This window comes from Hordeum vulgare, chromosome 7H (assembly GCF_904849725.1).
Source record: "Hordeum vulgare subsp. vulgare chromosome 7H, MorexV3_pseudomolecules_assembly, whole genome shotgun sequence".
Taxonomy (NCBI): Eukaryota; Viridiplantae; Streptophyta; class Magnoliopsida; order Poales; family Poaceae; genus Hordeum; species Hordeum vulgare.
In genome coordinates this window covers 479849183-479871834 of record NC_058524.1, presented here as the reverse complement: position 1 = coordinate 479871834, position 22652 = coordinate 479849183, and the positions used below count along the sequence as shown (strand labels likewise).

Here is a 22652-nt window from a genome sequence, read left to right as displayed (position 1 = left end):
GATGAGATCCTGGAGGTCACAAGGGTCTCCGAAATGGTCCGGAAACGAATATTGATATATAGGATTGTTGCATTTGGCTCCCGGAAAGATTTCGGGCATTACTGGTAAAGTACGGGGAGTGACGAATGGGTTCCGGGGTTTTATCAGGAGGGGCCACCCACCCGGGAGAGGATCTAATAGGCCCATGGGTGGCGCACCAACCCTTAGTGGGCTGGTGAGGCCAACCCAATAAGCCTATTTCAGCCAAAGCAAAAAAAGAAGGAAAAAAAAGAAGAAGGAAGGAGGTGGACAAGATGGGAAGTAGTCCTCCACCAAACCGAGTTGGAGGAGGACTCCTCCCTCTTGGCTCGGTCGAGTCCTCCTACTTGGAGTAGGAGGCAAGCCACCCTCCCTCTTGTTCCTCCTATATATAGTGGAGGTTTGAGAGGTTTTTTGCACCCCAAGCCTTTGTGCAGCCCTCTGTCCCTCCACTACTTCGTGACTCTCCGTAGCTAGTTCGGTACGTCATAGCGAAGCCCTGCCGGAGTAGCTCCACCATCATCATCGCCACGCTGTCGTGCTGCCGGAGAATTCATCTACCTCTTTGTCTCTCTTGCTGGATCAAGAAGTCGAAGATCGTCATCGAGCTGTATGTGTGCTGAACCAACCACGTTTCGTTTATAGATCGCTAAGCGGGAAGCGTTAAGAAACGTGGTTGATGTAGTGGAACGTCTTCGTGATCCAAATCGCCACTGTCCCACGATCCGTCCCGATCTAGCACCACGTTTAAACATAGGTGAATTTTTTGCCCCTGGATTAATTAAGAAGAAGAAAATTATCCAATTAATTTACGAAAAATCAGGAAAAAAATTCAATACAAACGGAACATAAACTAACTACTCAAATGTCAATAAACCCCACAACCGTACATGTGACTCCCGCCAGACTCTCCTAACACAGAAGATCCACGAACTCCGACATTGATACTACGTCAAGAGAACCTCGACAAAAACATCTCGACACAAGACATCATACACCTGTCAAACCACAACAAGAACCCAATCCAAAAGGACAGGCCGAGAAAGCGAAGGTCATCCATCAAGTAGCTAGAGATGCCTTGCTTGTGGCGTCACTCTTTCCTTTGCCCACCTTCTTTTGCTTACCCCTTGTTGTCCTTCCATCAAAAGGCAAGCAATAGACCTGGCTAAACGAGATCTAGCAACCTTCACACTCGTTAGTAAGTCATAAAGTTTCTTTGCAAAGAGAGCATATGAATTTGAAATAGGTACCAACACACTTGGCTCAATGGTAATGCCCGTCACATGCATCACCTGCTCGATGGTCGCGGATAAGTAAAGGTGAGTAACATTCAAAACTCTGCGCTTCATGACACCTTAAGGTTGGCTAGCTGGCTGATGCATGATATCCATTGAACTTAGGTGATGCATGATATCCATTGAACTTAGGCGAGCAAGAGATTGCAACGTCTAAATCATCACACTCCTCGACATCAAGTTTCACAATCGAGATCAGTTTGTGTGGCCGTGTTCCATAGTCGGATTATGTGCACTTACATCATCTTTGTTGGATCAGCATGGATCTTTATTCATATGATCATTAGTTAGTTGTCTTCATATTTGCCTAGTCATATTTGCTCATTTTGCATATGATTCTTCATGCATATAATCATTATTTAGTTGTCTGCATCCTAACGTTGTGGAGACGGAATGCATGGTTCATTAATCATTATGTTTGTATCTTTTGGCGCTACATTATGAGCATGGCTGACCAGCTCAATGACATGCAGGATGTCATCATCAACTCCTGCTGCGGGCTTGTGTTTCTCATCGACGCCCATCTCCTGGTACACGCGACTCATCAACCCCACATGAGATACTACTCCTTCGTACGTCAGGTATGCTGATCAATTCCATCCATCCTACTGCCTCAGATGCACCCCAATTACGTCTCTGATATCATGATGTTTAAAGTGCACAAGCAGTGACCAATTGCCCCACAGTCACAGGAACTCCTGACACTCATGGAGGAACATGCAGATGTTTCGGACAAATGGCTTTACAAACCTGAAAATTATCAGTTTACATGTGCAAACCGGGCGGACTAGGCTACTACAGACTACACTGGAAATAGTTCATACCAAAACGAAAATTTGCATGCGGCGCGCTGGTGCTTTCATCTTGATTCTTCTTCCAGGGACTACTGGGGCTTAAACTTCAGAGAAGCGCTGCAGGGCAGAGAGGGTGAATGAGTGAAAAGAAACCCCATCCATGCAGCTTGCCAGCAAGGGCAAAATGTAGCGAAGATTGTCGAAGCAAGGTTTGAAACATACATACCTGTTGATGCAATATCTCTTTCCCGTCGGCGGTGGCCCGTCGTCGAAAACATGCCCGAGATGAGCGTCGCAGACAGCGCACAGGGACTCGGTCCGAGGCATGAAGAAGATTGACATATCAAGCTTGCTTTTCACATTGTCGCCAACCGGCTGATAATAGGACGGCCATCCAGTACCACTATCAAACTTGGTAGATGACCTAAAACACAAGGAAGCATCAGGGCGGAACAATGAGCACAATGGCAGATAGCATTTCAGGTGCAAAGCCAAATATCTTCCGCTTTTTAAACGATGAAGAAAGATGCGGATGTCCCTTTTGGATGTTCAGGTGACAGTGCTTACTCAAACAGAGGGGTGTCACAGCAGATGCAGTGGTAGACGCCTGGGGTTTTAGTGTTCCAGTATTCCCTGGTTAAAAACAAACAACAGAAGTATTGAACAATGTTATGTTGTGGTAGCACTAGAAACAGCGAATGGAGATTTTGCACAAGCGAAGATTATTGTCAGGATTTGGTAACGTACCCTGTGAATGCCCTCTCAGTTCCCTTCTGCCGAGTGACATAATACTGTTCTTTTGTGAGGCGCTTCTTCAACTCCTCATCACTCAGAGATGCGTTATCCACTTTCCCTGGAAAATATGGGATGTTACTTGAAAGTTACTAATGACTTGAAGATATCATACTGGAACTCAGCTAAGTCATATGACAGACATATGAAATTCAAATAATACAGTGACTGGCAGACTGTCCACAAGTAGTCACCATGAGACATCAGTGCATTTCCTGAATCTGAAACATCAATTATAGCAACCACGGTTTCAAATAAAATGTTTTGGGCAAATGACTGGCGCACACTCGTTTGATAGCAAGCCGTAGCGTGCGACCTACCTTCACCTGTTTGATTCGTCGGCTGCTGCGTACTAGCGCTCAGGATCGGGACGGGGCTGATGGTAGAGCATACGTGATTGGGCCTCGCAAGAGCTGGGTTCCAAAGTTTTTGGATCGGTAGAAAAGGTCTACTGAGCTATGTTCCAAACTGTAAACTGAAGTATAGCAAACAGTATGGGTTTAATAAAAGAAAAAAAGCAAGAGCAAAAAAGATGGTCCTGAAAGCTTTAAATGGGTAAATTCTAATCAAGCTGGCTTGCTGGTGAATTCTGATGGAGCTAGCTTCATGTGAAGCTGTATTTGTTCTTGCACCAAAGGGTATCGACAGATAATCCAGTGACTGACAGTTTGTCCACAAGAGGTCTCCTTGAGCCATCAGTGCATCGCCTGAATCCTAAACATCGGTGAGTGAAGGCCATCATGTCCTGTTTTGCCATGTTTGGCATCATTACCCTAACATAGGTCTACTGGGGCCAAGATCAAATCAAACAGGAACATGACTACTCAGGCCTCACAGCGCAGCTGCATATATGTATAAACTGATCGGTCATGAAACCCGATCTTGTTTCCCCCGAGGGGATTAATTCAGGTGCGATGCGAAGCTGCTGCTGCACCAAAGACGCAGAGGAAACTCCAATTCGATTTCTTTCACGTACCCAAATCGGTTCTCCATGATTTTTTTTTTTTTTTGTGAAAGTAAAAGCATGCGCCGTAAGAGCAGATAGATAGATAGATAGAAGTAAACGGAAGTAGACGGCGTGCAACCTGGGGCTTGTCCGGACGGCGAGGGCGACGACGGCGCGGCGCCCATGGCGCGAACGGCGGTCCGCCTGTAACTGCTGCCGCCGCAGCTGCGGGTTGTCGTGGATCGGGGTCGCGCGGAGGGGAGGAGGGGCGGGAGGTAGGAGGACAGGTGTGCTCGGGACGAGACCAAGGTAGCAGCAGCGTGACACCGGACGGCCATCGATGGTCGTAGTAGTAGTGTTCTTCTTTTGCGGCGCGGACGCTGGGAAACTGGGAAGCGGTGCGATGCGGTGCCCAAGAGGGGCGCGTGTGAGGTTATTCGTTCCGTGGCTGCCGTTTGCCGAGACGTGGAGGAGCGCTTATCGGCACACTCGCTAGTGTCGAGTGCATCTGAAGTTTATTTCCGTAGCTTTGCGTTGAAATAGTAAGAGCATCACTAGCACAGCCTTCGAATCCTTAAATCCTCAAACCAGTTTAAAAGTTAAAAATTGATATTTTTATTAGTTTTAAAGGTTAAAAAACAGAAACAAAGACTAGAATCTTCAAACACAATCTTTATAACGGAATATTCCGCTATAAGGGTTAAGTTTGGGAGTTCTAGTCTTTGCCGCAACCCCAACCCTTACAACTGTCATTTGACATATCACAATTATCACTAAAAAACACAATCAACCTTCAAACAAACACGGAAATGAAAATCATTGATGCATGGTTTAATAGTTTACATCACAAAATCATCATCTTCCCCCTCTCATCGGCACCATCATCAAAAAGTTGCACCTCGGCGCCATCTCCTAGACCACTTCCACGTCCATCAAGCACCTTCATTGTCGCCGGTGGTGGAGTCCTCCACACCGCCATCGCCACCACCACTCATCGGAGTGTCACCTCGAAGAGTAGAGGACGCACCAAGGAATATCCTCTTCCTCTCCGCGATGTCCTCCTTGTACTCCTTCCACCACATCAATTGGTCCGCCTGTAACTGCTGCCACCGCCGCTGCGGGTTGTCGTGGGTCAGGGTCGCGCGGAGGGGAGGAGGGGCGGGAGGTAGGAGGACATGTGCGCTCGGGACGAGACCAAGGTAGCAGTAGCGTGACACCGGATGGTCATCGATGGTCGTAGTAGTGGCTTCTTCTTTTGCGGCGCGGACGCTGGGAAACTGGGAAGCGGTGCGATGCGGTGCCCAAGAGGGGCGTGTGTGCGATTATTCGTTCCGTGGCTACCATTTGTCGAGACGTGGATGAGCGCTTATCGGCACACACTAGCGTCGAGTGCATCTGAATTTTTTTAGTAGCTTTGCGTTGAACTAGTAAGGGCAACTCCAACGACGACCTCAAACAGTCCGGTTGCATCCATTTTGGAATAATCGAGCAGAACGGCCGGATCAACGCACGGGAGCACACGGATCATTGCCCGTTTTTGTTTCATTTTCGATTCATTCTCGACCCAACTTTAGATCGCGTTTGCGTCGGAAGGGACGCACGTGGACGGGCGGGACACGTGCTGACGGGGATATGTACGTACGGTACGGTCATAGACCTGACCTACATGCCCTACCCAAGGGCACTACATTAAAGACTTGAAGATTACAAGGAAGGCTCCGACTTACTCGCCATGGTGCATGGGTCACTCAGTAAAATATCCACTCAGAGATTTTCTCCCTTCACTCGAGGGAAGCCTTTCACTCGGAAGAACTAGAAGCTAGTCGACCGCAGAAGATCACAAGCCACTTCAGGGAGGCCAACGAGCGGGCATTCGACTGGTCATCATAAGTAACATTTATTACGTACGTTATTAGTAACGTACACCTTTATCTATATTAATCGAACCCTTGGTTGCTCGGCCTTGATGAGGGGTAGCGCACTCTATATAAGCCACCCCTCCCCTCTGGTACAAGGATTCGCACCCCCTGTAACACACATATTCCACACGACAAGAGCTCCTGAGCACTGAGACGTAGGGTTGTTACCTCCATGAGAAGGGCCTGAACTCATACATCGTGTGTACAAACTTGTCATAGCTAGGACTCTCCCCTCTCCTTACGTACCCCTCACCTCTACAATCAGGCTCATTCCCACGACAGTTGGCGCCCACTGTGGGGCAGGCATCTAAGCGACTTCTGGCAAGTTTGCGATTTTCTTCTTCGTCATGTCTTTCGACGATGAGTTGTTCTTGGGCCGCGAGATCCCTCTCGGCGCGCTCACCTTCGTTGTCGATGACTCGGCATGGCTTCAGAAGGCGCCTCTAGATGTTGAGGCGCTCCCGATCCGCGGGGCGACGCATTTCCGTGCAAGTTCCCGCGGCGTTCTTCTTCGGCAGCCGTCGACTCCGGTGTCGATTGCTCTCCCCGTTGTTCGTCGCCACAAGCAATCCGACCGCTCGCGACTCCAGCGATGGGTGAAGCATGCAGTGGCTCGCCAAGCATTGTCTCCACAGATTGCAGCTATTGAGCCCGCCGAATCACTTCGCGGCGCGTTCGACTCGGCGTCAGATCAGTCTAACGTCCCTTTCGAGTGCGGGAGCTGCGATCCTGTAGCTGAGGTTTTTATGGCGGCTTCGATGCAAAGCCCGCCTGGTTGCGGCCGCGGCGGACTCGAGGTTGGAGGGCCGTCGAGTGAGCACGCCCGCCAACGTGCTCCAGTTTCCGGTCGACGTCAACAACAATTGTTTCCAAGGGGACCTCAGAACAACGTCGAGGTATTCCGTACTCCAGTTCTGAATGTTGCAGCCACCGCTAAGATAGCAGATTCCATTCAGCCATCAAATTCAGAGGCTGATAGAGGTTTGGAGCAGATTTGTACATTGCTTCAAGCAGCGCAACAGCAAAATTCGTCTGTTTCTGAGTCGCTCAATAGATTGCACAGTAATTCACCCAGGGTAGACACAGTTCGGTCAGTTTATAGTACAGGGTCACCTCAGCGTCTCAGGGGCAAAGGTTACCGTGAGGATCAGTACAGAGATTAGGGGCGAAATCAGTTTGCTCCCCGTTATCACGGTGATGACCGCCGTCGAGTGCATTCTCCCCCACGGAGTGGTTCGTATGTGCCCCGGCACTACGATGATAGGCGCCCGTTCAGCGATGAGCGGAGTCCTAGGTTCGATGCGAGGAATGTGCTCGCGCACGGGCGGATTGACAGGGGCAGGGCTCACACAGATGGTTATGACAGAGATCATCCGAGTGGAAGTGGCGCCGTTGTCTCTAGCCCCGAGTGTTTTAGCAGAGCTATTCAATCCGCTGATATTCCCCCCAACTTCAGGTTGGCGGCTGGAATAAGCAAGTTTATGGGAGAATCAAAGCGTGAAACATGGTTGGATGATTACCGAGTGGCAATACAGACTGGTGTAAGAAACGACAACGTTGCCATGAAGCATTTGTCTCTGATGTTGGATGGTTCGGCCCGGGCGTGGCTGAATCAGTTGGCCCCTTCTAGCATCTATTGCTCGGAGGACCTTTCCCGAGTGTTCATGAAAACTTTCGAGGGCACGTGCAAATGTCCTGCTGGTTTGTCCGAGCTAGAGCATTGTGTGCAAAAGCCGAGTGAAACTCTGAGAGATTACATTTAGCATTGGACCACCCTCCATCACACGGTGGAAAACGTTTCTCAGCATCAAGCAACATGCGCCTTCAAGGCTGGTGTCAGGTACATGGAACTTTATCTGAAGTTTGGTTGAACGAGAGACATGTCCATAAGCAAGATGATGGAGATTGCCACTCGGTACGCCAATGGCGAAGAGGAATACCGCCTCCGCGACGGTAAGGGAAAGGTCGGCGACAATGATGCTCGTGGTGGTAACTCCAATCGCAAGCAGAATCACAAAGCTGATGGTTCTGCTTAGGCAGAAGCGGCCGCTCTGGCGGCACAAGGAAAGAATAAGGGGAAGCCCAAAGGGCAGCTTCGTCCCAAGAAGTCGAAGAATCCGTCGGGAACGGATGTCCTAGATTTGCCGTGTGAAATCCACACGAAGAAAGATGAGGAGGGCAATTTGATATTGCCCAAGCATACCACTCGGCAGTGCAAATTTCTGATTCAACAGTTCAAGGAAGCTCGATTGAGTGAGAAAACTCCTGAAAAGGAGGATGATGAAGATAAAGATGATTTTTCCAGAAGTCAATGTCACTTTGATGATTTTTGCCGATGTGGAGAGCAAAAGTCGATTAAAGGTTATAAATAGAGAAGTAAACTTGGCTGTTCCAACCACCCCCACATACCTCAAGTGGTCTCTGACTCCCATAAAATTTGAGCAGTCGGATCATGCTGCTCACGTCGCTATCCCTGGTCGACAAGCTCTGGTGGTGGATCTAATTGCGGGAGGCGTTCGTCTCCGCAAGGTTATGATGGACAGAGGAAGTGGGTTGAACATTTTGTATGCGGATACCCTCAAGGGGATGGGTATTCCGATGTCCCGACTCAGCGGGAGCAATATGCAGTTCCATGGAGTCATTCCTGGGAAAAAGGCCAAGTCACTCGGCCAGATAGCGTTGGACGTGGTGTTCGGCACTGACAAGAATTTTCGCAAGGAGAAGTTAACGTTTGAAGTTGTGGACTTCCAGAGCGCATATCATGCCATCCTTGGTCATCCAGCTTATGCCCGTTTCATGGCTTGCCCATGTTACGTGTATCTGAAGATGAAGATGCCTGGACCCAAGGGTGTGATCACAGTCACAGGGAATCGATAGAGGACTGAGGAGTGCTTACAACAAGGCTCCAAGATTGCCGATCAGCAGATGGTTGTGCTTGAGTTGGAAGAATACCGAAAGAACATTGATCCTGCCGATCTATTGCGCTCCAAGAAGCCCGCTTTTGAATCTGCTTTTCAGTCGGCAGGTGGCGTGAAGAAAGTGAGCAGTCACCCGACAGATCCTAATGCTGCCCGACCAACATCTCGACGACACTCAACAGCAAATAGGAAGCCACACTCATCCAGTTCCTCCGTGAGAACTGGGACATCTTCGCATGGAAGCATTCTGACATGCCGGTGTGCCTAGGGAACTGGCTGAGCACTGACTGAGGGTTTACCCAAAAGAAAAGCCTGTCAAAGAGCATTTGCGTCGGTCGGTACCCGAGAAGCGGAAAGCAATCGGCAAGGAGGTGGCTCGAGTCTTGGAGGCAAAGTTCATATGCGAAGTCTACCACTCTGAGTGGCTCGCAAACGTCGTCATGGTCCCCAAGAAGGACAAGTCTCTCCGCATGTGTATCGATTTTAAGCATATCAACTGGGTCTGCCCGAAAGATCATTTTCCGCTCCCGCGCATCGACCAGATCGTTGAGCCGACTGCGGGATGCGAGCGTTTATCTTTTCTTGATGCATACTCTGGTTACCATAAGATCCGTCTATTTGGTCCAGATGAAATAAAGACGGCCTTCATCACCCCTTTCGGGTGTTTCTGCGATATCACCATGCCTTTTGGTTTGAAAAATAATGGCGCTACTTTCATGTGTATAATTCAGAAATGCCTGCTTGATCAAATCAGTCGGAATGTCGAGGCTTATATGGATCATATCGTAGTCAAATCTTGTAAAGGTTCCGACCTGCTCACTGACTTGGTAGAAACATTCGCCAATTTAAGGAAATATGATATAGAGTTGAATCTGGCTAAGTGCACTTTTGGAGTTCCTGGTGGCAAGTTACTCAGCTTCCTCGTTTCCGAACGGGGGGGGGGGGGGGGGGGTTGACGTCAACCCTGAGAAGATCGGCGCCATCGTTCGAATGAAAAGCCCTGAGCGGGTGCATGATGTCCAGAAGCTCACAGGTTGCCCGACGACATTGAGTCGGTTTTTTTCTCGCCTCGGGGAGAAAGCATCGCCTTTATACCGATTGATGAAGAAGTATGATGTGTTCGAGTGGACTCCCGAGGCAGAAGCAACATTTGTCGAGCTAAAAGCCCTGTTTTCCACCCAGCCGGTGCTTGCTGCTCCTCACAGCAAAGAACCCCTGCTCCTATACATTGCACCTACTAATCAAGTCGTCAACACAGTTCTAACTGTCGAGCGAGAAGAAAAGGGCAAGGCTTACAAAGTCCAACGTCCAGTCTACTATATTTTTGAAGTGTTGACTCCTTCGAAGCAAAGGTAGCCTCATTATGAGAAGCTCCTCTATGGTATATATTTATCAGCAAAGAAGGTGGCACACTACTTTCAAGATCATTCAGTCTCAGTCGTTAGTGATGCTCCGTTGTGTGAGGTCCTCAACAACCGGGACGCGGCTGGTCGAGTGGCCAAATGGGACATCGAACTCCTATACTTTGATATCAAATTGGAAGCAAAGAAGGCAATCAAGTCTCAAGCGCTTGCTGATTTCATGGCCGAGTGGGTAGAACAACACCAGCCAACTCAAATTCACTCTGCACACTAGACCATGTTCTTTGATGGCTCTAAAATGTTTAATGGGTCTGGTGCCGGCGTGGTATTGGTATTGTTGGAAATATGCCCTAGAGGCAATAATAAATTGGTTATTATTATATTTCCTAGTTCATGATAATTGTCTATTTTTCATGCTATAATTGAATTAACCGGAAACCGTAATGCATGTGTGAATATATAGATCATAATGTGTCCCTAGTGAGCCTCTAGTTGGCTAGCTCGTTGATCATTAGATGATCATGGTTTCCTCATCATGGACATTGGATGTCATTGATAACAGGATCACATCATTGGGGAATGATGTGATGGATAAGAACAAATCCTAAGCATAGCACTAGATTGTGTTGTTCGTCTGCTAAAGCCTTTTCTAATGTCAAGTATCATTTCCTTAGACCATGAGATTGTGCAACTCCCGGATACCGTAGGAGTGCTTTGGGTGTATCAAACGTCACAACGTAACTGTGTGATTATAGAGGTGCACTACACGTATCTTCAAAAGTGTCTGTTAGGTTGTACGGATCGAGACTGGGATTTGTCACTCCGTGTGACAGAGAGGTATCTCTGGGCCCACTCGGTCACTACTAGAAAAAAGGTTGTTAGTGGCGCACCTATTTTGGCTATTAATGGCGCACTATAGGTGCGCCACTATTACCACGCCACTACTAATAAATAGTAATGGCGCACGCCTGATGCGCCACTGTTAATCTACATAACAGTGGCGCACCACGTGGTGCGCCATCACTATCCCAGACGCTAACGGCGCAGCTAAAGTGCGCTATTACTAGGCCCAGAAGTGCGCCACTGTTGTTACTCCAAGGGGCCATGTGTACCTTGTGCTCTGGGTTACTAATGGCGCACTTGTAGATAATGCGCCACTGGGGTGTTTATTTATGTGCACCACTAAAGTGCAATATGATGCGTCACTACTATGAATATTAGGAATTTTTTTTTTGCTTTTCTGATATTTGCACAGGTTACAAAATACATTACAACACAAAATATAAACAACACAACATATAAACAACAGATTTATCGAATACAATAGAAGATTAGTATCCGAATACAATTCATCATATTAGTCTCCGAATTCAAAATACCAAACAAAGTTAGAACATTACAAGTCTCGAGACCACGAGTAGTGAGTTTGTCTTCACATTACAAGTCGATATCTAAACTACCATCACATAGAAGAGGGTCGCGGTCACGATGAGCATCATCGCGATGAAACTGATCTTCATCCGGTTCCTCCTCCGCTCCCTCCTCTCTCCCGCTAGATAGCACGCGTATCTAGCTTCCGCCTCCGCCCTAGTGGTGTACCCTTTGTAACTGTTACCGCTAAAATGGTGAACCTGTCTCCGACACTCCTCCTAGTCGTCGTAGACTCCGGGAACCTCACCCTTGTACACGACATACGACGACATCTCTATGCACTAGAAAAACAAAACGTTAGTAGCAATTCACAGATAATATATAAGCAATATATAAGTATGCAACAAAAGGATCGGAAGAGAAAAGCAACACATTAATAGCACGATTCATGGTCCTACTAATAAATAGCATCGATTACATATAAGTTGAACGACTGTCCAAACTAAAGAGACATACAAGTTCATTAAAGTTTAATTACAACATGAGTTAATCGATATTTCAGAACTACATAGCATCAATACTTTCGACTCGACTCAGGGACCGGAGCGTGGATGAAGCCGCCGTATTTCGTGATGGTCATGAATGTGCGGTCGTTGTCAGCCTGCATTTGTATCATTGTTTCTATTTCACTGTTGGACGGTTGATAGTTGAGGTAGAACTGTCTCGAGGTACGAAGGGGATCTTGATAGATGATTTCCGCAAACTCCGACTGGATCGCAACAGTTTTCGAGGGTAGAGTATTCAACTCAAATTTATTGATTCGACTCAAGGGGAAGCTAAAGAATATTCTCAAGTATTAGCAGTTGAGTTGTCAATTCAACCACACCTGAAAGATTTAGTGTCTGCAACAAAGTATCAGTAGCAAGGTAGTATGATAGGAGCAATAGCAACAATAACCAGTAGCAGCAAAGTGACAACAGTAGCAGCAAAGTAACATCAGTAGCAACAGAGTAACAGTAGCAGCAGTAGCGGCAAAGTAACATAGCGAGGACCAGTAGGAAAAACTCGTAGGTATTGGATCGGTGATGGATGATTATGCCGGATGCTATTCATCATGTAACAGTTAAAACACGGAGAGATATGTAACTAGCTCCAGTTTGTCAATCTAATGTAGGCATGTATTCCGTATGTAGTCATACGTGCTTAGGGAAAAGAACTTGCATGACATCTATTGTCCAGCCCTCCCGTGGCAGCGGGGTCCTAATGGAAACTAAGGGATATTAAGGTTCTCCTTTTAATAAAGAACCAGACCAACACATTAACACTTGGTGAATACATGAAGTCCTCATACTATGGTCATCTCCGGGAGTGGTTCCGGCTATTGTCACTCCGGGGTTGTCGGGTCATAACACATAGTAGGTGACTACAACTTGCAAGATAGGATCTAAAACACACATATATTGGCGACAACATAATAGATTCAGATCTGAAATCATGGCACTCGGGCCCTAGTGACAAGCATTAAGCATGGCAAAGTAGTAGCAACATTAATCTCAGAACATAGTGGATACTAGGGATCAATCCCCATCAAAACTAACTGGATTACATGATAGATCTCATCCAACCCATCACCGTCTAGCAAGCCTACGATGAGATTACTCACGAACGGTGAAGAGCATCATGGAATTGGCGATGAAGGAAGGTTGATGATGACGATGGCGACGACCTCCCCTCTCCGGAGCCCAGAACGGACTCCAGATCTGCCCTCCAGATGAAGAACACGAGGTGGCGGCGCCTCCGTATCGTAAAACACGATGAACTCTTCTCCTTGATTTTTTCCGGTCCAAAGAGGTTATATAGAGCTGGAATTTGAGGCAGCGGAGCCCCGAGGGGCTCACAAGCTTGCCAGGCCCGGCCAGGGGGGGGGACCTGGTGGGCTTGTGAGCTCCTGGCTCCGTCCCTCCAGGTGATTCTTGCCCCAGTATTTTTTATATATTCAACAAAAATTCCTCGTAAATTTCCAGGTCATTTCGAGAACTTTTATTTCTGCGCAAAAACAACACCATGGCAATTCTGCTGAAAACAACGTCAGTCCGGGTTAGTTCCATTCAAATCATGCAAATTAGAGTCCAAAACACGGGCATAAGAGTTTGGAAAAGTAGATACGACGGAGATGTATCAACTCCCCCAAGCGTAAAGCCTTGCTTGTCTCAAGCAATTCAGTTGACAAACTGAAAGAGACAAAAGAAAAACTTTTACGAACTCTGTTTGATCTTGTTGTTGCAATTATGCCTAACTCATATCCAGAATTTCATCAAGATCATAAGCAAACCACAAAAGCAAATGACATCTAGGTCTCACTGTAAACTCATATCAATGGCATAATCAGCTAGCGAGCAATAATAATAAGTCTCAAACGTCAACACTTCAATCAAAACAATCATGAAGCAGTACGAACAGATGGTATCTCGCTAGCTCTTTCTGAGACCGCAAAACACAAATGCAGAGCACCTTTAAAGACCAAGGGATGACTAAACATTGTAATTCATGGCAATGAAGATCCAGTCACAGTCACACTCAAGACAGTTAAAAGTAAAGCATAAAAATGACAGAGGTGCTCTCTAATTGGTGCTTTTTATAAGAAGAGGACGACTCAACAGGAACATAAATAGACAAGCCCTTCACAGAGGGAAGCATGGATTTGCAGAGGTGCCAAAGCTCAAGCTTTGAAAACAGAGATAATAATTTTGGGTGGCATGCTTTCATTGTCAACGCAATGACTAAGAGTTCTCACCGTCTTCCACGCTACACATGCTATAGGCGGTTCCCAAACAGAAAAGTAAAATTTTGACTCCCCCACCACCAATCAATCACACTCCACGACTAGCCGAATACTCGGGTGCCGTCCATACCAACATCAATCCAGGGGGAGTTTTGTTTGCAATTATCTTTTCGATTTGAGCATGGAACTGGGCATTCCAATTACCGACCCCTTTCTCGTGAATGATAGTGAATAAACACATATCGAGGATAACACGCCTAGCATGGCAGATACTGATAGCCCCGTGTCACCGCATGAGCGGTTCGGGCATGCAAAGCAGATTATTTCTTGAAGATTTAGAGAATGGCACATGCAAATTTACTTGGAGCGGCAGGTAGATACTGCATATAGGTAGGTATGGTGGACTCATATGGAACAACTTTGGGTTTAGGGAAGTGGATGCACAAGTAGTATTCCCGCTTAGTACAAGTGAAGGCTAGCAAAAGACTGGGAAGTGACCAACTACAGAGCGACAACAGTCATCAAAATGCATTGAGATTAACTAACATTGAGTGCAAGCATGAGTTGGACATAAATCACCATGACCATGAATATCATAGAGGCTATGTTGATTTTGTTTCAACTACATGCATAAACATGTGCCAAGTCAAGCCACTTGAATCATTCAAAGGAAGATACCATCCTATCATACTACATCATAGTCATCTCAACATTCATGTGGGCATCCAAGACAAACCATTATAAGCTCCTAGCTAAGTAAGCATGGCATCAGCAACTATGATCTCTAACTTGTCATTGCAAACATGTTTCTCTCACAACAAAGCTAAATCAGGAACGATGAGCTAGTCATATTTACAAAAACAAAATAGATCGAGTCCATACCAGCTTTTCCAGGCTCAGTCACTTCATCATATATCATCATTATTGCCTTTCACTTGCACGACCGAATGATGTGAACAATAATAAGAGTGCTCGTGCATTGTACTAAGCTGGAATCTGCAAGCAAACACAAAGGAGAAGAAAAAGTAATATGGCTCTTTAACAGATAAACAGATATGAATGCGAGAGCCACTAAACATTGTAACCATGGTCTTCTACCTTGACCCAAAGAAAAAGAAAACTATTTACACGGGAAAGCTCCCAACAAGCAAAAGAAGAAAAATAAAATCTTTTTGGGTTTTCTCAAACTAGTCAGACACACGAAAAGAAGACAAGAAAAAGAAATAAACTAGCATGGATGATACAATGGCAAACTATGAACACCGACAAACAAAGTGAAAGCATAAGCAAGAATGTAAAGTCAGTGAGAAACACGTACTCCCCCAAGCTTAGGCTTTTGTCCTAAGTTGGTCTACTCCCAAGGATGGTCCAGGCGACACCCAAAATCATAATGGGGGTTGTACGGGAGCGCTGCAGCCACTGCCTGATTAGCTGCCTCACGGAGACGAGCAGCCTTTGCCTCCCTCTCATACTCCTCTACCTCTCCTCTGGTTTTGTAATATCTTCGTTTTATCTGAAAGTCAAAGAAGGCAGGAGCAGGAAGGGTAATATGGAAAACACGCTGCTGGTTAAATATTAAACGGTATAGGAGGGATTCATCATCCCTCTCAAGGAACTAGTAGCGTGTCAAAGCAACGCGGTCAAGGAAAGCTGTATGGAGTGGGGGATCTCCTTCGCGGATGGGTACTCCAAGGAAATTCGTTATGCGAGTGGCATAGATCCCACCAAAGAAATCCCCTTCATTAGCATTATTATTCAGCCTCCTTGCTATTATAGCTCCCATGTTAAAACTTCTATCACCCGTTACTGCGCTCTTAAGAATATTAAGGTCTGGTGCGCAGAGGTGACAATGATCAATCTTGACATTAATGCATCTGCCTATGAAGAGGGCAAAGTAATGCAAGGCAGGAAAATGAATGCTCCCCATGGTAGCCTGCGTAATATCTCTAGTTTCTCCAAGAGTTATACGAGAGAAAAAAAAATCTCTAACCAAAGATTTAGGAGGATCATTGAGACTACCCCAAATAGGTATCTTGCAAATTCTATTGAATTCATCTAAATCCATGGTATACGATTTGTCATAGAGATCAAAGAGTACAAATGTATCATGGCCAGCTGAAAATTTGAATCTACGAACAAAAGAGGCAGTGAGAGTAACATACTGTTCACATTTATCGGAGATGAATTCTTCGAGTCCGGCGTGGTGAACAAGTGTATCAAACTCGTCTTTGAAACCTGGCTCAATCATGAATTCATCAGAAGGCCATTCACATGGTTGTACCTGTGCGTTCCTTGGTTGGTAAGGGTCAGGCTCCCGAATCGCAATACGGGGACCTTTCTTGCTTGAGGAACCACCATGATAGTTTCTCCTGAACATCTTCCTTTTTTGAAATTTTCAGTAACTCTAAGGAAAAGTGAACAAGGCTCAACTAAACTCGTAGCAACTACTCCCACAAGTGCCTAAAGGCCATATTACGCATCAAAACTACTTGGGACCAGCTAAAATTTGCATGCAAAGCTCAAGAACATGGTCACCAAGGCAGCAAAGATACGCGAAGTATAAGGCACTAGAGCAAAAACTAATTGGACCAATGGTGGAGTCTCTTACCAAGGAGTAATTTCCCCAAAGCAGTTCGGAGAATGGTGCTTTGAGCAAGGAGATCGAAAATCCCAACAAGAGGAGCAAGAACACGGGTTTGAGCTGCGAAACGATTTTTTCTGGAGGTAGGAGAAGTGGATGAGAGCTAGAATGAGTGGAGGGGGTGCATGTGGGCCCCACAAGCCTACCAGGCCCGACTAGGGGGGTGGTCGGGCCTCCTGGGCTTGTGACCCACTGGCACATCCCCCAGACTAGCTCTTCATCTCAGTATTTTTCAAAAATTCCAGAAAAAATCATACTTGATTTTCAGGATGTTTGGAGAACTTCTATTTTCGGAGTACTTTTGTACGGGACGCTAAAACAGAAAACAGGGAAAACTAAACTAAACCTATCATTTTTCTTCTAAGCAACCGAAGGTGAAAGCTTGGAACAGAGGTTTGTGACTCCTCGATTCATCCATCTCACGGTCATCCAAATAAATCCGTCAATGAGGTTGATCAAGTCTCCTTGACAAACTTTTTCGAATCGCAAAGGAGAACGGAGAATTTTTGGATAGTCAGTATGATTTGCTTGTTGGGGAGATACACATTCCCATTGAGGTGACCTAGTGACTATTCAAAAATTCTCCGTTCTCTTTTGTGATTCGAAAAGTTTGTCAAGGAGACTTGATCAACCTCATTGACGGTTTTCTTTCGATGACCATGAGACAGATGAATCGAGAAGACACAACCCTCTATTCCAAGCTTTCACCTTCGGTTGCTTAGAAGAAACATGATAGGTTTAGTTTCGTTTTCCCTGTTTTCTATTTTAACGTCCCGTAGAGAAGCACCCCAAAAATAAAAGTTCTCCGAATGCGGTGAAAATCAAGTATGATTTTTTCCGGAATTTTTGAAAAATACTGAGACGAAGAGCTAGTCTAGGGTCTGCACCAGTGGGCCACAAGCCCTGGAGGCACGGGCAACCCCTGGCCGTGCCACCCAGGCTTGTGGGGCCCACGTGCACCCCCTCCACTCATTCTAGCTCCCATCTAGTTCTCCTACCTCTAGAAAAAATCGTTTCACAGCTCAAACCCGTGTTCTTGCTCTTCTTGCTGGGATTTTCGATCTCCTTGCTCAAAGCACCATTCTCTGAACTGTTTTGGGGAAATTACTCCTTGGTAAGTGACTCCTCCATTGGTCCAATTAGTTTTTGCTCTAGTGCCTTATACATCGCGTATTTTTGCTGCCTTGATGACCATGTCTTGAGCTTTGCTTGCTAATTTTAGCTGGTCCCAAGTAGTTTTGATGCGTAATATGGCCTCTAAGCACTTGTGGGAGTAGTTGCTACGATTTAGTTGAGCCTTATTCACTTTTCCTTAGAGGCACTGAAAATTTCAAAAAAGGAAGATGTTCAGGAGAAACTATCATGGTGGTTCCTCAAGCAAGAGAGGTCCCCGTCTTGCGATTCGGGAGCCCGATCCTTACCAACCAAGGAACGCACAGGTACAACCATGTTAACGGCCTTCTGATGAATTCATGATTGAGGCAGGTTTCAAAGACGAGTTTGATACACTTGTTCACAACGTCGGATTCGAAGAATTCATCTCCGATAAATGTGAACAGTATGTAGCTCTCACTGCCTCTTTTGTTCGTAGATTCAAATTTTCAGCTGGCCGTGATACATCTGTACTGTTTGATCTCTATGACAAATCGTATACCATGGATTTAGAGGATTTCAATAGAATTTGCAAGATACCTAATTTGGGTAGTCTTAATGATCCTCCTAAATCTTCGGTTAGAGATTTTTTTCTCTGGTATAACCATTGGAGAAACTAGAGATATTACGCAGGCTACCATGGGGAGCATTCATTTTCCTGCCTTGCATTACTTTGCCCTCTTCATAGGTAGTTGCATTAATGGCAAGATTGAGCATTGTCACCTCTGCGCACCTGACCTTAGTATTCTTAAGAGCGCAGTAACAGGTGATAGAAGTTTCAACATGGGAGCTATAATAGCAAGGAGGATGAATAATAACGCTAATGAAGGGGATTTCTTTGGTGGGATATATGCCACTCGCATAGCAAATTTTCTTGGAGTACCCATCCGCGAAGGAGAACCCCCGCTCCATACAACTTTCCTTGACCGCATCGCTTTGACACGCTACCAGTTCCTTGAGAGGGATGATGAATCCCTCCTATACCGTTTAATATTTAACCGGCAGCGTGTTTTCCATATTACCCTTCCTGCTCCTGCCTTCTTTGACTTTCAGGTAAAACGGAGATATTACATAACCAGAGGAGAGGCAGAGGAGTATGAGAGGGAGGCAAAGGCTGCTCGTCTCCGTGAGGCAGCTATTCAGGCAGTGGCTGCATCGCTCCCGTATAACCCCCGTTATGATTTTGGGTGTCGCCCGAACCATCCTTGGGACTAGACCAACTTAGGCCAAAAGCCTAAGCTTGGGGGAGTACGTGTTTCTCACCGACTTTACATTCTTGCTTATGCTTTCACTTTGTTTGTCGGTGTTCACACTTTGCCACTGTATCGTCCATGCTAGTTTATTTTTCTTTTTCTCGTTTTCTTTTCGTGTGCTTGTCTAGTTTGAGAAAACCCAAAAAGATTTTCTTGTTCTTCTTTTGCTTGTTGGGAGCTTTCCCGTGTAAATAGTTTTCTTTTTCTTTGGGTCAAGGTTGAATACCATGGTTACAATGTTTAGTGGCTCTCGCATGCATATCTGTTTATCTGTTAAAGAGCCATATTACTTTGTCTTCTCCTTTTGTTTGCTTGCAGATTCCAGCTTAGTCCAATGCACGAGCACACTTATTATTGTTCACATCATTGGGTCGTGCAAGTGAAAGGCAATAATGACGATATATGATGAAGTGACTGAGCCTGGAAAAGCTGGTATGAACTCGATCTATTTTGTTTTTGTAAATATGACTAGCTCATCGTTCCTGATTCAGCTTTATTGTGAGAGAAACATGTTTGTAATGACAACTTAGAGATCATAGTTTCTGATGCCATGCTTAATTAGCCAGGAGCTTATAATGGTTTGTCTTGGATGCCCACATGAATGTTGAGATGACTATGATGTAGTATGATAGGATGGTATCCTCCTTTGAATGATTCAAGTGGCTTGACTTGGCACATGTTTATGCATGTAGTTGAAACAAAATCAACATAGCCTCTATGATATTCATGTTCATGGTGATTTATGTGCTACTCATGCTTGCACTCAATGTTAGTTAATCTCAATGCATTTTGATGACTGTTGTCGCTCTCTAGTTGTTCGCTTCCCAGTCTTTTGCTAGCCTTCACTTGTACTAAGCGGGAATACTGCTTGTGCATCCACTTCCATAAAATGAAAGTTGTTCCATGTGAGTCCACCATACCTACCTATTTGCGGTATCTACCTGCCGTTCCAAGTAAATTTGCATGTGCCACTCTCTAAACCTTTAAGAAATAATCTGTTTGCATGGCCGAACCGCTCATGTGGTGACAGGGGGCTATGAGTATCTTCCATGCTAGGCGTGTTATCCTCGATATGTGTTTATTCACTATCATTCACGAGAAAGGGGCCGGTAATTGGAATCCCGAGTTCCATGCTCAAATCGAAAAGATAATTGCAAAAAAAACTCCCCCTGGATTGATCGGTGGTGGGGGAGTCAAAACTTTACTTTTTTGTTTGGGAACCGCCTATAGCATGTGTAGCGTGGAAGATGGTGAGAACTCTTAGTCATTGCGTTGACAATGAAAGCATGCCACCCAAAATTATTATCTCTGTTTTCAAAGCTTGAGCTCTGGCACCTCTGCAAATCAATGCTTCCCTCTGCGAAGGGCCTGTCTATTTTTGTTCCTGTTTGAGTCATCCTGTTCTTATAAAAGCACCAATTAGAGAGCACCTCTGTCATTTTTATGCTTTGCTTTTAACTGTGTTGAGTATGACTGTGACTGGATCTTCTTTGCCATGAATTACAATGTTTAGTCAGCCCTTGGTCTTTGAAGGTGCTCTGCATTTATGTTTTGCGGTCTCAGAAAGAGCTAGCGAGATACCATCTGTTCGTACTGCTTCATGATTGTTTTGATTGAAGTGTTGACGTTTGAGACTTATTATTATTTGGTCGCTAGTTTATTATGCCATTGATATGAGTTTACCGTGAGACCTAGATGTCATTTGCTTATGTGGTTTGCTTGTGATCTTGCTGAAATTCTGGATATGAGTTAGACATAGTTGCAACAACAAGATCAAACAGAGTTCGTAAAAGTTTTTCTTTTGTCTCTTTCAGTTTTTCAACTGAATTGCTTGAGGACAAGCAAGGCTTTAAGCTTGGGGGAGTTGATACGTCTCAATCGTATCTACTTTTCCGAACTCTTTTGCCCTTGTTTTGGACTCTAATTTGCATGATTTGATGGAACTAACCCGGACTAACGCTGTTTTGAGCAGAATTGTCATGGTGTTGTTTTTGCGCAGAAATAAAAGTTCTCGGAATGACCTGAAAATTTATGGAGAATTTTTGTGGAATTTATGAAAAATACTGGCGCAAGAATCAACGGAGGAAGTGGAGCTGTGAGCCCACAAGCCCACCAGGTGCGGGCCCCCCTGAGCGCGCCTGGCAAGCTTGTGGGGCCCACAACGCTCCACCGCCTCCAAATCCAGCTCTATTTAGTCCGTCTCGCTTGGAAAAAAAATCGAGGAGAAGAGTTCATCGCATTTTACAATACGGAGGCGCCGCCACCTCCTATTCTTCCTCTGGAGGGCAGATCTGGAGTCCGTTCTAGGCTCCGGAGAGGGTAGATCGTCGCCATCATCATCACCAACCTTCCTTCATCGCCAATTCCATGATGCTCTTCACCGTTCGTGAGTAATCTCATCGTAGGCTTGCTGGACGGTGATGGGTTGGATGAGATCTATCATGTAATCGAGTTAGTTTTGACGGGGATTGATCCCTAGTATCCAGTATGTTCTGAGATTGATGTTGCTACTACTTTGCCATGGTTAATGCTTGTCACTAGGGCCCGAGTGCCATGATTTTAGATCTGAACCTATTATGTTGTCGCCAATATGTGTGTGTTTTAGATCCTATCTTGCAAGTTGTAGTCACCTACTATGTGTTATGACCCGGCAACCCCGGAGTGACAATAGCCGGAGCCACTCCCGGAGATGACCATAGTATGAGGAGTTCATGTATTCACCAAGTGTTACTGCGTTGGTCCGGTTCTCTATTAAAAGGAGAACCTTAATATCCCGTAGTTTCCATTAGGACCCCGTTGCCACGGGAGGGATGGACAATAGATGTCATGCAAGTTCTTTTCCCTAAGCACGTATGACTACATATGTTAGAGCATATATCTCCATATGTGGTTTTGGTAATTGATGACAATTCCTATGGACTAATGGTTGCCTTAAGTTATATTTATAGGATTTCTCCATAGGCACTTCTTGAAGTCCATCTGTTGGGTTCAAGGAATTTATATGATTACCAAGGTGGTATTCAAGGTATTATCCAAAGAATGGTCATAGAGACACAAGGTTGATCAAGATCTCAGACAAAGAGTAAATCAAGATGATCAACACACAAAGCGTACAAGATGTACCGAGAGGGATCAAGTGATCCCATGGTATGGTAAGCATTGTCCATTACGTGTTTGTGTACTAACCCGTGGTCTTCGTGAGAGTTCTATGTGGGGGTTAGGTGTGTTTCCATGGGCTTGCGTCAAAGACAAGTTCTCATACAACCCATGAAGTATGACGTCAAGTTGTGATCGTATTATCCAAAGAATGGTCATAGAGACACATGGTTGATCAAGATCTCAAACAAAGAGTAAATCAAGATGATCAACACACAAAGCTTACAAGATGTACCGAGAGGGATCAAGTGATC

At 45.6% G+C, this 22652-nt stretch overlaps 1 protein-coding gene across 1 annotated transcript; it reads right to left on the bottom strand.

The window, feature by feature from the left end:
• Positions 1 to 2021: 2021 nt before the first annotated feature.
• On the bottom strand, positions 2022 to 4349 carry LOC123412004 (peptide methionine sulfoxide reductase B1, chloroplastic). The gene is made up of 5 exons (XM_045104961.1): positions 3985 to 4349; positions 2855 to 2960; positions 2675 to 2740; positions 2334 to 2531; positions 2022 to 2224 (listed from the first exon to the last, which is right to left on the bottom strand). The coding sequence occupies exons 1-5, from the start codon at positions 4181 to 4183 to the stop codon at positions 2197 to 2199; spliced, it is 597 nt and encodes a 198-aa protein (XP_044960896.1). The 5' UTR covers positions 4184 to 4349; the 3' UTR covers positions 2022 to 2196.
• Positions 4350 to 22652: the final 18303 nt, after the last annotated feature.